This window comes from Chanodichthys erythropterus, chromosome 20, assembly GCF_024489055.1.
Source record: "Chanodichthys erythropterus isolate Z2021 chromosome 20, ASM2448905v1, whole genome shotgun sequence".
NCBI lineage: Eukaryota > Metazoa > Chordata > Actinopteri > Cypriniformes > Xenocyprididae > Chanodichthys > Chanodichthys erythropterus.
In genome coordinates, this window is record NC_090240.1 from 2,398,508 (window position 1) to 2,414,626 (window position 16,119).

General features: G+C 44.4%; 1 protein-coding gene across 7 annotated transcripts in view; it reads right to left on the bottom strand.

Moving 5' to 3' along the window:
• Nucleotides 1-16,119, bottom strand: part of si:dkey-96f10.1 (6-phosphofructo-2-kinase/fructose-2,6-bisphosphatase) — a 265,841-nt gene that overhangs the window by 132,801 nt on the left and 116,921 nt on the right. Inside the window, exons 12-13 of one of the 7 annotated variants that reach the window (XR_010892806.1) lie at nt 13,403-13,466; nt 7,662-12,724 (exon numbers count right to left, since the gene is read on the bottom strand). The exons of 4 other annotated variants lie outside the window; for them this stretch is intronic. Coding sequence is in view for 2 of the 3 variants with exons in the window: in XM_067370441.1 (XP_067226542.1) it covers nt 13,404-13,466 (63 nt within the window). In the remaining variant the exon portion in view is untranslated. Of the gene's footprint in view, nt 1-7,661; nt 12,725-12,859; nt 13,467-16,119 lie in introns of those variants that run through there. 2 more of the 7 variants (XM_067370440.1, XM_067370441.1) reach the window with 2 other exon arrangements.

The window sequence follows — 16,119 nt, forward strand, 5'->3', positions numbered from 1 at the left end:
GACAGTGCTTGAGGGTGCTGTCTGTGTGAATTGTGAGTGTCTGCCTATTAGGACGTTCCGCTCTCGTCTGGCCCTCTTCTCGAGGGGAGAGGAGCCAGAATCTGTGCCTGGTGGTTCTGGCCCCGCCCGCGCTGAGACAGAGCGGCGGCTGAAATCATGGGGTTCTCAGGTGGAGCTCGCGGAGGAGTTTGAGAGAGGTGTAAATCTCTCTCAACCCTCAGTGGCTGACAAGGGTGAGCTGCTGAATGATGACGATGTCCTTTCATAGACATCATCAGATCCAGCAGTGAGTGCTCTTCTGGCTTCAAGCCCAAGAGAACAGGAGATGGCTGTTGAAGAGGAAGGAGGTGAGCCTGCTGAAACTTCAAAGCCTCCCTGCCCTGCGTATGCGGAGCTGCTTGAAGTTATGGAGCACACTTCTGGCAGGTTGCAGCTGCCTTGGGTGTTGGTTAAGAAAGGGGGGGCACATTCCTTTCTGGCCATAACACAGCAGCCCCCGTGAGCCTTCCATTCCTTCTTCATGTTGAGATCGAGAAGGCATGGAAGAACCCATACTCGGCTTGCATTCACAGGCATCAGCGGGCAAATTTCGCTGATGTTGAGGGATTGAGCCAGCATGGGTATGTGTCCTGCCTTCCAAGCCTCTTAAAGTGACTTTTCGCTTTGAATGGCAGGGCATATGCGGCAGCAGGTCAGGCTGGTGCAGCCTTACACACTATGGTAGTGTTAGAGGCCTACCAGGCTGATTTGCTGAAGGATCTGGATCAGGGGCAGGGTCTGTCCCCTGAGGCGGTAGAAGAGCTACGCCGCACCATGGATTTGGCTCTCTGGGCCACTAAACAAACCGCTGCTTCGATTAGTAGATTGATGGCAGCGATGGTGGCCACGGAGAGACACCTGTGGCTGAACCTGGCTGACATTGGGGAGAAATGGGGCTTTCTTCTCGATGCACCGGTTTTGCCCAGTGAACTTTTAGGTACTTCCTTCGAGGTGGTGGTGGGAAAGTTCAGAGAAGCGAAGGCGCTCTCGGCAGTGCTTAAAACCTGCGCTCAGATTTGATACTGGGCCCAGACAGACAGGAGGTCCTGGTCCATCCCGATTTGAGGACTGAAGACAGGGCCAGAAGTCCAGTGTTGCCTCTCGGGCACCTCCTCCTCCTTGGAGCAAGTCCCAGAGAAGGCGGGACTCCATTTATGTTATAAAGTATTTTGACCTTATGTTTCCTGTACAGTTTTTTCCTGGTCATGTAAGAGAAAAAAAAAGAGAAAGGGGAATTTAGGGCTCTGAAGTTCCATTAGATTGGCTTGAATGATTAATTTTTGGTGTTGGCAAACAAAATGGCCACCTTTACAGCCACCATTGAAGAATGGCATCTACGCTAATATTTGTCTTTCTGTTTATCCCGAGGTTTACCGTAGTCAACCGGATTCGGGGCCGTTTCCAGATGAGACCGAGGACCGGTGCCTTGACACAACCACAACGCAGCCCTGTATCAGCAGAGATCGAGTCGACTAGATCATCCATTGTGAAGACATCATCAACACGACAGCCAGTGCCACAGTTCCTCAACAGACCGTCCATACCGGTGTGATGAATACGATCCTCAACTGGACACGCCCACAACGCAGCCCTGAAGTATCAGCAGAGATCGAGTCAACTGGATCATCCATTGTGAAGGCCTCATCGACATGACAGCCAGTGCCACAGTTCCTCAACAGACCATCCATACCGGCATGATGAATACGATCCTCAACTGGATGGAACTGAAATAAATACTTTGATTGTTGCGATCCTATCAGACTTATGATACCAACCTGATTGTAACAAAGCACTGTGAGAGAAGGAGGAGGAGAAGTGGCGCCCCGACTAAGCCTGGTTTCTCCCAGGGTTTTTTTTTTTCTCCATTTTAACACCTATTTGCCACTTGTTTGCCACCTGATGTCACCTGATGGAGTTTGAGTTCTTTGCCGCTGTCGCCTTTGGCTTGCTTAGTTGGGGACACTTGACATTTGATATTCAATAGTATTCTTGACATTTATTCAACAGTGCTTCTGATCTGCCTGCATTGACACTATTATTTAAGAGCTGCTGTGCAGCCAAATTATGTACCAGTTATCAATGTAAAGCTGCTTTGATACAATCTGCATTGTAAAAAGCGCTATATAAATAAAGGTGACTTGACTTGACTTGAACAGCTAGAGTACCACACTGTGAGACAGTATGCAAGGACACTCTCGATGGTGGAGCGGTAAAAAGTCACCAGCAGATTTCCCTGCAGGTTGGTTTTTCGGAGTAATCTCAGGAAGTGCAACCTCTGCTTGGACTTCTTCACTATGGTCGTTGTGTTGTCAGTGCAGGAGAGGTCCTCGGAGATGGTCGTCCCCAAGAACTTGAAAGTAGAGACCCGCTCTACCTCATCGCCATTAATCCGGAGTGGGACTAAAACATTCATTTTCCTCCTAAAATCAATGACCATTTCCTTGGTTTTCTTGGTGTTCAACTCAAGGTTGTTATTGCTACACCATTTGGACAGTGCCTGGACCTCTTCCCTGTACTTTGATTCATCTCCTCCTGTTATTAGACCAACCACTGTTGTGTCGTATGCAAATTTAATAATAGTGTTGGAGGAGTGGATGGGAGTGCAGTCGTAGGTGTACAGGGAATAAAGGAGTGGACTCAGCACACAGCCCTGTGGGGAGCCGGTGCTAATTGTGATGGTGGAGGAGGAGTAGGAACCAACTCTCACTGTTTGTGGGCGGTTAGTGAGGAAATTCAAAATCCAAGTGCAGGTAGAGAGGGGAAATCCTAGGTGCAACAGTTTACCCACCAGTGTGCCTGGTATGATGGTATTAAATAGTGAACTATAATCAATAAACAGCATTCTAACATAAGTTCCTGGCAGTTCCAGGTGACTCAGTGCGGTGTAAAGGGCTGTGTTAATGGCATCTGCTGTTGACCTATTCGCTCTGTATGCAAACTGATGGGGGTCAAAACTGTGAGGGAGGCTGGCCTTGATGTTCTCAGCAATCAGTTTTTCAAAGAATTTCATGACCACTGAAGTGAGGGCTACTGGCCTGTAGTCATTAAGACTACTGACTATGGTTTTTTTGGGAACAGGGACAATTGTGGCAGACTTTAGGCAAGTGGGGATGGAGTCTTGTGTAAGGGAGATGTTAAAAATCTTTGTATAGACCCCTTAAAGTTGGTCTGCACAGGCCTTCAGTACTTTGCCGAGTACTCCATCTGGTCCAGCGGCCTTGTTTGGGTTCACTGCCGCCAGCACACTTCTCACTTGGTGTTCTTGTAGCGTGAGAGTGTGCAGCGTGGTAGAGGGTGAAGGCATTGTGACTGGATGCGATGTTGTTGTCTCAAACCAGGCAAAGAAACGGTTCAGCTCCTCTGCCAGTTCAGCGTCGCCTCCGACAGCCACAGGTGGTCTGCTCTTGTAGTTGGTGAGATGTTGTAGTCCCTGCCATACCTGCTGTGGGTTGTTCTGTTTTAGATGGTCCTCTATTTTCCTCCTGTAGTTCTCTTTTGCTGCCGTAATGCCTCTCTTCAGGTCAGCCCTCGCTGCGCTGTACTGGGCCTTGTCCCCAGACCTGAAAGCAGAGTTACGTGCTCTGAGCAGAGACTGTACTTCTCTGTTCATCCAGGGTTTGTTATTGGGGTGGACCTGAATGCGTTTGCTAACAGTCACATTTTCTGTACAGGTCCTAATGTAACACAGCACAGTCTCTGTATATTTCTCCAGGTCCTGTGACTCAAAAATACTCCACTCTGTGTGTGCAAAACAGTCCTGAAGCTGAGTGAGTGCATCTGCTGGCCAGGTTCTTATTGTCTTCTTTTCTGGCTTAGTTTGTCTTATCAGCAGGATATATGCTGAGAGTAAGAGCAGTGTGAGATGGTCAGACAGGCCCAGATGTGACATGGGCACTGCTCTATAAGCATGTTTAGGGTTGGAATAAATACATACACACTGTACATACTGTACGAATTTATGGAGCACAGTCCTTAAACACACTTGGTTAAAATGCAACTATATGCACTCCTTCAGGATAAGCCTGTTGCTGTTTGTTCATCAAGTCATGCAACAGCGTGAGAGCTATACTAGCGTTAGCCTCTGGTGGTATGTACACAGCAGTAATAAGCACAACCGAAAACTCTCGCGGCAAATAATAGGTTGACGTACATACACAGACCCCCCCCCCCCCCTCTGTTCTTACCGGAGTCTCTGTTCCTGTCAAATCAATGCATGGAGCGCTCTGGTAGCTGTACCGTTGTATCCGGGATCAGTGGGTGTAGCCAAGTCTCAGTTATTATCATCATACAACAGTCGCGGATGGTAGAATTCCCAGTAATAAGCAGATCCAGTTCGTCCATTTTGTGCACGACCGATCTAGCATTGGTGAGAAAGATGCTTGGTACTGGTGGCTTGTGCGGTCGCTTTTTCAGTCAGGCCAGTAGGCCTCCCCGGCAGACCCTCTTATGCAGTCTCTCCTGACGCTGCCTGTGTCGCCTCCCCGGCCATGAAAACAATCCAAGCAGATCCCGGTGGCCTCTATATGTCCTGCGAGATGTTATGAGCATGATGAAATGAGCTCGTAACATTAATCTGACACCGTAGTCCGATATTAAGACTATATGCGTGTCTTGCTTGAGAACATGTCTTCACACACACTACACACACCGCATACACAATCAAACAGCACCATATCAGAGAGCCAAAAGCTGATGCATCTGTGCGCACCGCCATCTTTATCTGATGCCACACAGTGGTAAACATGGCCTTGTCCCAGCTTTTTTGAGATGTGTTGATCAATGTTCCCTCTATTTTTTTTTCTCACTGAGCAAAACTTTTCTCTGTTGAGCGCACATTTTGTCCACCTGAGCAAAAACATTTACTTTATATCAGACCTGTACAATGAACATAAACAAACACACACAAAAAATGGTTTTATCATGCAACTGTAACATTTAACTTTAATGTGCCGTTTCTATTTTATTTGACCCTTGATGTAACTTAGTGATTTATTAAATAATATGTTTGAAAACAAGTGTTACGGTATACAGGAGACAGACACAGATGTAACAGGTAATGGTTGTTTATTTGACCACAGTAGAGCAGAGGAACACACACAGGTGAGTGAACAGGTTGCAGAGAGGTTAGAGCTGGTGATATGAGGTATAGTTACTGTCCTTTCTTTTGCAGATGGATACACGCTGGAGCTTGGAGATCGCTGGAGAACTTTGGGAGCTGGCTGGAACACACATACACAGCAGACGAGGCACACGGAGGGAAGGAGGCACGCTGGAGACAGGTGAATATTACGGAGAGGAGTCCTTGAGGTAAGCATAACAATGAGTGGATGCAAACGAGACCGGACATAGAGTGCTGTGTGCGTGTGTGCTTTATAGTGCTGTTGATGAGTGGAGTGATGAAGTGCAGGTGGCGGTGATCAGTACTCTGGAGATAGTGAGCGTTGTGGTTGGGTGACATCGGAACCTGACGTGTCTGTGACCCCCCCCCCCCCCCCCATGGCCCGCTCCAGAGGGCCGAGGACCCCGACGCCGTGGCGGTCTTCCTCTTCCCCACGGTGCCGGTTTCTCAGGGTGACTGTCATGGAATGTCTGGAGTAAGTTGGGGTCTAAGATGTCGTTCCTTGGGACCCAGGAGCATTCCTCAGGGCCGTATCCTTCCCAATCCACAAGATATTCCAGCTGACCACCACGACGCCGGGAGTCCAAAATCTCACGAACCTCATACGCAGCTCCGTCCTCCAGGATGAGTTGAAGGGGAGGTTCGGCGGGAGCGACGTCAGGTCCTGTGGGAAGAACAGAAGGGTGGTGAGCTTTCAGCAGTGACACGTGGAAAGTGGGGTGTATACGATACGGAGACGGAGTTGATAGGTGACTGGGTTGACCTGCTTGATGATGGGGAATGGGCCAATGAACCTGGGACTCAGCTTTCTGCAGGGCAGACGCAGTCTGATGTCTCGGGTGGATAGCCAAACCATCTGACCAGGCTGGAAGACTGGGGTGTTGGAACGTCTGAGGTCGGCTACCATCCTGTGTCTGCGCAGGGCTCGTTACAGTTGATGGTGTGCTGAGTCCCAGACCCTCTCGCTCTCTCGGAACCAGTAATCCACTGCTGGACACATCCCAGGGGAACAGTGGGGGTTGGTAGCCGAGTACGCACTGGAACGGTGTGAGCCCTGTAGTTGACTGCCGGAGAGAGTTTTGGGCGTACTCGGCCCAACCCAGGAACTGGTTCCAAGAGTCCTGGTGGTCATGACAGAAGGTACGGAGGAAGCGTACCTTCCTTTCCGTCTGCCCGTTCGACTGCGGTTGGTATCCAGAAGTCAGGCTGACGGCCACACCTAGGAGGGAGTAGAACGATTTCCCAGCTGGCAGATGACGAGGAGACTTGGAGATGGCACACTCCCGACAGCCCTGCACGTACCTTCTGACATCCGAAGCCATTCCTGGCCACCAGAAGCGTTCTTTTAGCAACGAGAGGGTCTCATTGACCCCCGGGTGACCAGTGCCAAGTGAGGTGTGAGCCGAGTGAATGGTGGGAGTGCGTCGTGTCTGTGGAATGTACATCAAGCCAGGTGGACAGCCCGGCGGAGGATTCGTGGAGGCATTGGAGGAGGGGATGGTCTCTTCTGACCAGGTAATAGGACTCACGATCAGAGAGCTCGGGATGATGGGTTCAGGTTCCTCGGTCTGTTCTTCAGGAGCATGCAGACGGGAGAGAGCGTCAGCCTTTACATTTTTGGTGCCTGGGCGGTAGGAGATGGTGTAATTGAAGCGTGAGAAAAACATAGCCCAGCGAGCTTGTCTAGGGTTCAGCCTCTTAGCTGACCAAAGATATTCAAGGTTTTTATGGTCAGTCAATACCAGGAACGTGTGCTTGGCTCCCTCCAGCCAATGCCTCCACTCTTCCAAGGCAAGCTTAACAGCAAGAAGTTCCCTGTCACCGATGGAGTAGTTGACTTCTGCCGGGCTGAGCTTGCGGGAGAAGGCAGCGCATGGATGGAGTCTACTTGGCGTCCCCTGCTGCTGCGACAACACCGCTCCCACTCCAGTTGTTGAGGCATCCACTTCGACGACAAATTGTTTCTCTGGGTCTGGATGTACGAGTAAGGGAGCGGTGGTGAAGGCTTCTTTGAGTTGGTTAAAGGCGTTGGTGGCTCCCGGGGTACAGGACAGAGACTTGGGTTTATTGCGGAGCAGGCTGGTAAGTGGATGGGCGATGGAACTGTAGCCTTTGATAAACCGTCTGTAAAAGTTGGAGAATCCGAGGAAACGTTGGAGTTCTTTTATGGTTGTGGGTTCTGGCCAGTTGGTAATGGACTCCACCTTCCTCTCGTCCATCCGGATGCCACTGTGGTCTATGTTGTAAACCAGGAAAGAGACAGAAGGTTGGTGGAATGAGCACTTCTCTGCCTTGAGGAACAGGTTGTATTGACGAAGATGGGCAAGGACCTCCGCAACGTGTCGGCGATGTTCGGCCTGGCTCCGGGAGTATATTAGTATGTCGTCGATGTAGACTAGGACAAAGGGATGGAGAAACTCCCGGAGCACCTCATGAATGAAGTCCTGGAATACGGAGGGGGCGTTTACCAATCCATACGGCATAACCAGGTATTCGTAGTGGCCAGTAGGGGTGATGAAGGTTGTATGCGCTGCGGAGGTCCAGCTTCGTAAACACAGTGGCACCACGGAGATGTTCTAGGGCCGCTGGGATGAGAGGAAGGGGATACCTGAACTTAACTGTTATTTTGTTGAGGGAGCGATAATCAATGCATGGCCGCAAGCCTCCGTCCTTTTTAGCCACGAAGAAGAAACTGGAAGCAGCAGGGGAAGTAGACGGCCTGATGTAACCTTGGGCTAGGGCTTCCTTGATGTAATCCTCCATGGCCTTCTCCTCCGGGATGGAAAGAGGATATATGGAAGCCCGTTGCGGGCAGAAGACATCGCTGAAGGGGGGGTAACACTTGGGGATATCGACAGAGCGTTGTTCGACTGGGCTTTCGATGGATGTGGCGCAGAGAGTGAGGTCAGGCCGAGGAGTTGGTGGAAGAGGAAGTTCAGCCAGACAATGAGAGAAGCATGTGTCGCCCCACTTCAGGATTTCGCCCGTTTTCCAGGAGATAGTAGGGTTGTGCTGCTCCAACCAGGGGCGCCCTAGAACCACGTCAGCAGTGGAGTCCTCCAGAACCAGCATATGAGCCTCTTCTCGGTGTAATAAACCCACTTGAAGTGTTACAGGTCCAGCCACGGTGCGGACGCGCTTACGGCTCAGGGGTCTGCCGGTTATTGAGCTGATCTTTTAGATGGTCGGAGACAAAGTGGTCTTGAGACGAAGATGACGACAGATGGCGCCGGAGACGAAGTTGTCGGCTGACCCCGAGTCGATGAGCGCGACCACTGAAAGGGAGACAGTAGCGCAGTAAGATTGACGACAGTAGTGAGTGGTTTCATCTTATGAGTAGCAGGAATAATAGCACTCACCAGGGGTCGCGGCGGTCATGTGGGGCATGCTGCAATCACATGCCCAGGTTCTCCACTTTTCAAGGCCGATGGAGTCCTCACATGCAGTGAGATGCAGCCGCACCCGAGGTTCTAATCCTTGTCGATAGGCTGTTATCAGGGCTTGTTCATTCCATCCGCTGATTGCTGCAAGCGTTCTGAATTGCAAAGCATAATCGTAACTAGACATTGATCCTTGTTTTAAATTATAAAGTTTCTCACCAGCTGAAGAATCTGTGATCGGTTTACCGAATTCTTCCCGGAAGTGGGAAATAAACGCAGAGTAGGATTGGGTTACAGCGCCCCGTTAGGACCAGATGGAATTGGCCCATTTTAATGCTTTGCTGCTGAGCTGAGTAATGATGAACGCTATCTTGGATGTGTCATTCGGGTACAGGTGCGGCTGCATCTCCAGGACCAGTGTGCATTGCAGCAGGAATCCGCTGCAATCCTCCGCCGATCCTGAGAAAGGCGCCGGTTTGGCCATGGGACTGGCATACGGTGGCAACGAAGGAGGACTGTTGACAGTGTCGATGGTATCCGCTGGTGCAGGTGAAGGGACAGTCACTGGAGATGGCGGTGGTGGATGGATGGTTAAAGTGCGCCGAAGCGCATCCACAAGTTCCTGGAAGGGGTCTGGCCGGCTCATACTGGGTCTGCGGTGTTGGTCCGGTCTTCTGTTACGGTATACAGGAGGCAGACACAGATGTAACAGGTAATGGTTGTTTATTTGACCACAGTAGAGCAGAGGAACACACAGAGGTGAGTGAACAGGTTGCAGAGAGGTTAGAGCTGGTGATATGAGATATAGTTACTGTCCTTTCTTTTGCAGATGGATACACGCCGGAGCTTGGAGATCGCTGGAGAACTTGGGAGCTGGCTGGAACACACACACACAGCAGACGAGGCACACGGAGGGAAGGAGGCATGCTGGAGACAGGTGAGTATTACGGAGAGGAATCCTTGAGGTAAGCAGAACAATGAGTAGATGCAAACGAGACCGGACATAGAGTGCTGTGTGCGTGTGTGCTTTATAGTGCTGTTGATGAGTGGAGTGATGAAGTGCAGGTGGCGGTGATCAGTACTCTGGAGATAGTGAGTGTTGTGGTTGGTTGACGCTGGAACCTGACGTGTCTTTACCAAGAAAGTCTATTAAAAAAATTTGGTAGCACTTTATTTTACAGTACGTGTACTTTCCTGGTACATATATAGTAATTATGTTGCACATACAGGTAAAACAGTGGTAACACAAGGTACTTACCTGACATGTATGAGAATGTACACTTCCAACAGTACATACATGTTAACTACTTTGTACCGGGTGTATCTCATACGTCCTGAAAAGTGAAGCCGCGGGCTCTTTGATCGCCCCCTGGTGGCTGGATGCATTTCAAGTCATAAACCCTCTCAATGCAAACTAATGGCACTTGTAAAAATAAAAAATAAAAAATTACACATACAATAAAAATTTCCGAAAGATGGTTTTGGTCATTTAAGGTAGTTGTTATCATGCTCATATATATTCAATAGTTCATTTTTGTGACCAGTTTGATTTTTGCAAGCAATTTGGTGCTATAGAAACGGAGCGTGTCGTCACGATTTACAGTTGATTGACAGCTTCTCTGAGGACTGTCGGAGCTTTGAGGGGAGATTGAAGATGAATAAATAACTATTATTTTTCGATTTCTGTCTTATTTCTCACTGACAAGTCAAGTCAAGTCAAATTTATTTATATAGCGCTTTTACAATTGGTAATTGTTTCAAAGCAGCTTTAAATATTAGAAGCACAGAAAAAAAGGGAAGTGGTTAAAACTGTACAAACAAGCGTGGTAATATGTAACATATACAAGATGGTGCTACATTAAGCCAATGTCGGCTGACTTCCAGGGGTGGAAAAAACCCCCTAGGAGAAAAACCCAGCGTGCTAGCACTGGGAAAAAAGTCCTAGGAGGGAAAAAACCCCTTGGAAGATATATATATGTAAATGTATATGGAGATCAAAATCTGAATTGTACATTTTTATTATAGAGATTAAAAATCGATTATATATAAATATATGTAAGCGGATACGGGGATCCTGGGCTACGTTGTAGTCAGGTCCAGACGCAGGTTCTCCATCTGACCTGGATACGGCCTGGATCCAGCACCCGGCAAACCTCAGGATAAGCAGAGAGACAGATATTAGCGTAGATGCCATTCTTGTTCTGATGTACAGGTATATCTAGTGTTATAGGAAATGTTCTCGGTTCCGGCCGACCTAATTATTGCAGCGTAACAATCCTTTAACGGATTTGAAAAATGTTAATGTATTGATAATGTGTTATGTGTATGCAAGAGCAAAGAGATGTGTTTTTAGTCTAGATTTAAACTGACAGAGTGTGTCTGCTTCCCGAACAATGCTAGGAAGATTGTTCCAGAGTTTAGGTGCTAAATAGGAAAATGATCTGCCGCCTTCAGTTGATTTTGATATTCTGGGTATTATCAACTGAAGGACTATAATGCATTAAGAGCTCACTTAGGTACTGGGGAGCTAAACCATTTAGAGCTTTATAAGTAAGTAGCAAGATTTTAAAATCTATACGATGTTTAATAGGGAGCCAATGTAATGTTGACAGAACTGGGCTAATATGGTCATACTTTCTGGTTCTAGTAAGAACTCTAGCTGCCGCATTTTGAACCAACTGTAGTTTGTTTAAAAGCCGAGCAGAACAACCACCCAGTAGAGCGTTACAATAATCTAGTCTTGAGGTCATGAATGCATGAACCAACTGTTCCGCATTTGTCATTGAGAGCATATGTCGTAATTTAGATATATTTTTTAGATGGAAGAAGGCGGTTTTACAGATACTAGAAACATGACTTTCAAATGAAAGATTGGTATCAAAGAGCACACCCAGGTTCCTAACTGAGGACGAAGGTTTAATGGAGCACCCGTCAAGTGTTAGAGAGTATTCAAGGTTTTTTCGTGAGGAAGTTTTTGGTCCAAAGATTAGGAAATCAGTTTTTTCTGAATTTAATAATAAGAAATTTCTTGTCATCCAGTTTTTAATGTTAGCTATGCATTCTGTTAGTTTTGTGAATTTGTAGGTTTCGTCAGGGCGCGAGGAAATATAGAGCTGAGTATCGTCAGCGTAGCAGTGAAAACTAACACCATGCTTCCTAATTATCTCTCCTAAGGGCAGCATGTACAGAGTGAAAAGCAACGGTCCTAATACTGAGCCTTGTGGTACCCCATATTTAACCTGTGATCGATACGACATCTCTTCATTAACTACCACAGACTGATAACGGTCAGATAAGTATGATTTGAACCATGCCAAAGCAATTCCACTAATGCCAATATAGTTTTCAAGTCTTTTTAAAAGAATGTTATGATCGATAGTGTCAAAAGCAGCACTGAGATCTAATAACACTAATAGAGAAATACAGCCACGATCGGATGATCCGATCTACAGATCTGACAGATCTTTTTTTCGGTCACGTTAAATGTGGGCTTTATAAGCTAAATGTTATTAGCCAAGATAACACGGATAATGTTAGCCATGACAGGAAAAGCAGGTGATCATAATCTGGCAGTTACTAATTATCTTTATGGGTATAAAATAATAATTATCAGGACAAATCTAATCCTACTCTGGTTAATTAAAGAGCACTGTCTAACGTTACAGCAATCAATCTGCTGTAGAGTTAGTTCAACTTTACCGAGGTTTCAAAAATATTATTCCTCTAGAAACAGAATATTTTTTCACAAGTATAATTTTAATTTGTGTATAATTAATTTATTTAAAATACATCAATTACGATATGTTGTTTTGACCTAGTTATGAGTAATTTAGTTTAAAACTTAACAATGTGCATTAATAAACATTCAAATAAATGTAAATTCCTTATTGCCAGATGTAATTAGCATCGTTTAAGCCAAATGAAAAAGGGAGGAGGAAAAGAAAAATATAATAAACAATAGATAATAAAACAAATAGGTGATCTGATCTTGGTGACGCAGACGTCTGGGCGGAAGTTTGATACCGCGACTCCGCCTCCGCCTCCTGGTTTCACTGACGAGTCTTTCTGCGCATGCCCAGGTTCCAACATGTCAACGCCCATCATCGTCCGTTTTACTTTCAGTTCATTATAATGGAAGGAAGCGACGTCGCGGCGTCCATCTTTTTTTACAGTCTATGCTTTGTACCTATAGACAAGTGTTGGGTAATAACAGGTGCTTACTTATAGTGTATGGTATATGGTAACTAACAGACACATTACTGTACTTACTAATAGTACATATATGGTAAATATTTTGTACTTACAGACAGTGTGGGTAATAACAGGTACTTATTTATGGTAACTTGTAAGACACATTACTGTACTTACAAGTTACTTATTTAAAATGCTTAAGCTTATTATTACAAAGGTTAAAGAGCTGGTAATTCCTATGTAATGTTTATGTACAAGGATGCACTTTATTTTACAGTCCTATTTCCATGTACTTATTATGAATGTACTAGTGAATATACCAGTTAGTTAATGTGTAAGTTACACCTGGTAAGAGCATACGTAACTTTCAAAGACACAAAACGTACATTTTTGTAAAATTTTTTTATAAAAAATATAACATCAAAACGATATTTTGAGCTGCTAATCCTTCACCTACCTTTAATCCTACCAATAAACATTTATTAAAACTCTGTACTGTTTTAAATAAAAGAATGACAGACAAACAAGCGTAATCACAACAATTTATTTATTGCGAAAATGTCGTACCAAATTTGGATATGTTCCTTACAAACATATGGATTCTAAAGATATGGAGTACAGCAAACAAATAAAATGGGTGCGATTTGTGAATATATGTCGTGTTTTGATGTACCTTATGGTTGTATTGTCAGTCGCTGCATAGGAGAAAACACCTTCTGTGTCTCACAGCAAACAAACTAAATATTACAAGTCACAAACAAAAATGTTATTTCATATTAAGTAGATGAGTAAACTGTATTCAAAAAATGTGACTGAAAACATGTATTGATATGACAATTGAATACATACAACAGATTTAAAACATTAATCCCATGATTTTATTACAGGGGAATTCATTTACATTCAAACTTTACGTTACATGATTTATTATTGCTGTTAATACATAAGTATTTTTAGGGCTGTCAAAATAACGCGTTAATTTCGATTAATTAATTTAAGAAAAAATAAAGTGTTAAAAAAATTAACGCAGATTAATCTATTCCGTGTTGACCTTTGAACCTGGAGCCGTTCTCTTGTGCGCAAGCTCTGTCTTCAAAGTAAGCACCGTCTTTGCACTCTCTCTACCTCAAACATAATAATATAAATCAACTGACACAATGCTAAAAGTTCGTAAGACCGAATCCATGTTTCACGAGGTGCATTCGGAGAATGTTTTCCTGAATAACCGCTGGGTGTGAATAGTGCTCAAAAGAACGTCACCTCATCTTCTCTGACAGCCCTGCACGTGCAGCTGACATAAACCACACTTTCAGTAAACAAAAAGAAAATCCTGTCCAGTGGTGAAGTGTTTTCTGTGTTGAAAAAATCTTTTGCGATATCCTAATAACAGTCGCGATTCGCACGCAACGCGTCAACGTCCGCTAATGTCCAATTCGCGACTTAATGACTCATTTGAACAGATTCATTTTAATGAATCATGGCAACAACTGATTCTTCCACACGGTTTATAATGAATCATTTACTCAAACAACTCTGAAATGAGAACATGTACTTACTCCATTTAGCAAGAGTTAGGCCTGCCTATAAAATCAGTTAGTTTAGACTGGAGTGAGGTGAAACCAGAACAAAGCAAGTTGTTGTTAGCTGGTGCATTCAATTGTATATGGTAGAAAATTATATTATTAGTTAATATAACTTCTAAATGCTACTTTTTAATACTTTTCAGGATTAGCAAAAAAGCATCTTCTCTTACAAAGCTTGCAGATCACGTGGGTAGGGCACTTTTTACTGTTTGTGTGGATGACCATGTCTGTCACCACCGAAGACCATTTTTGACCAGGGAATTGATTCATTTGAATTGAAATATTTAATACTTTCACAGCAAAAATTATGTATGCGATTAATTTAGATTAATTAATCACAGAGTATGTAATTAATTAGATTAACATTTTTAATCGATTAACAGCCCTAGTATTTTTACGATTTAGTCCTCTAAACGTCAGTGTTGTATGTTTTTGGGTGTATGAAAACGTATGTGTGGTTAAACCACATTTTATGTAAAAATACACACGTATTCTCATGAGATCACGATAATTCCTATGTAATGTTTATGTACAAGGCAGGGTTAACTTTATTTTAGAGTCCTATTTCCATGTACTTATTATGAACATACTAGTGACTATACCAGTTAGTTAATGTGTAAGTTACACCTGATAAGAGCTGGTAATTCCTATGTAATGTTTATGTACAAGGGTTCACTTTATTTTACAGTCCTATTTCCATGTACTTATTATGAACGTTCTAGTAAAATATACTAGTTAGTTAATGCGTATATTACACATTACTTAGGTCGAGGTATAAGCATGGTACAAGATACTTCTTGAGTACTGGATGATATACTTTTGCGGTTCAACTTGCCTAATCTTTACAGGACAATAATTCACTTAATAGGGGTATTTTGATGACATACATACAGATCAGTAACACTACTGTACTTGGTATACTCAGTTTTCATGTGTCAAAAGCCTTTCTTAAAAGGACTACTTGATAAGTATTAACACTATGAAGTGCTGTATAGTTACTGCAGTGTATCATTTTGGTAAGCACATGTGTTTCACAGTAGTTAAGTAAGTGTCTGTTATTTGTGTCCACACTTGTCCGTGAGTACAACATAGTTACCATGTATATACCTCTAGAAGTGCCTGTTATTAACGACAATTGTCCATAAGTACAACATGGTTACCATGTATATACCACTAGTAAGTACAGTAATGTGTCTGTTAGTTACCATATACGGAAAATATAAGTAAGCACCTGTTATTACCCGACACTTGTCTATAGATACAAAGTAGTTACCATGTATGTACCGTTGGAAAGTACAGCAGTGTTTCTTATTAGTTCCTATGTACATACATGTCTTGTGTTACCACTCTTTTACCTGTATGTACAACATAATTACTATATATGTACCAGGAAAGTACACGTACTGTAAAATAAAGTGCTACCAAAAATTTCTGTCCTCCTGCAGGATAGTTCAATTCTTTATAATAAGATATTATGAGCAGTTACAATGATGGTTTGGAACAACCATTATGTGTTTTTGTACAGTCAATTATTAGCAACAAACAGTATTAAACGATCAAAATTACATTGTAACATAGTTCATAAATGTGGGAAGAAGGAGGCGGGAACCGGCGAACATTTAACGTAACTTTAATGTAAAATAAACAAAGAACAAAACGAAAGTAATGCCGGCAGACCCTCGCGGATGTCTGCCGGCCAAACAAACATAACAAAACATAAAATAAAGTCCAGGCCTGGTCCTCTCTCGTCCTTCACGGTAGTCGCTCCTCCTTTTATGCTCCCGGAGCTCCTCCATGAGGGACTCAA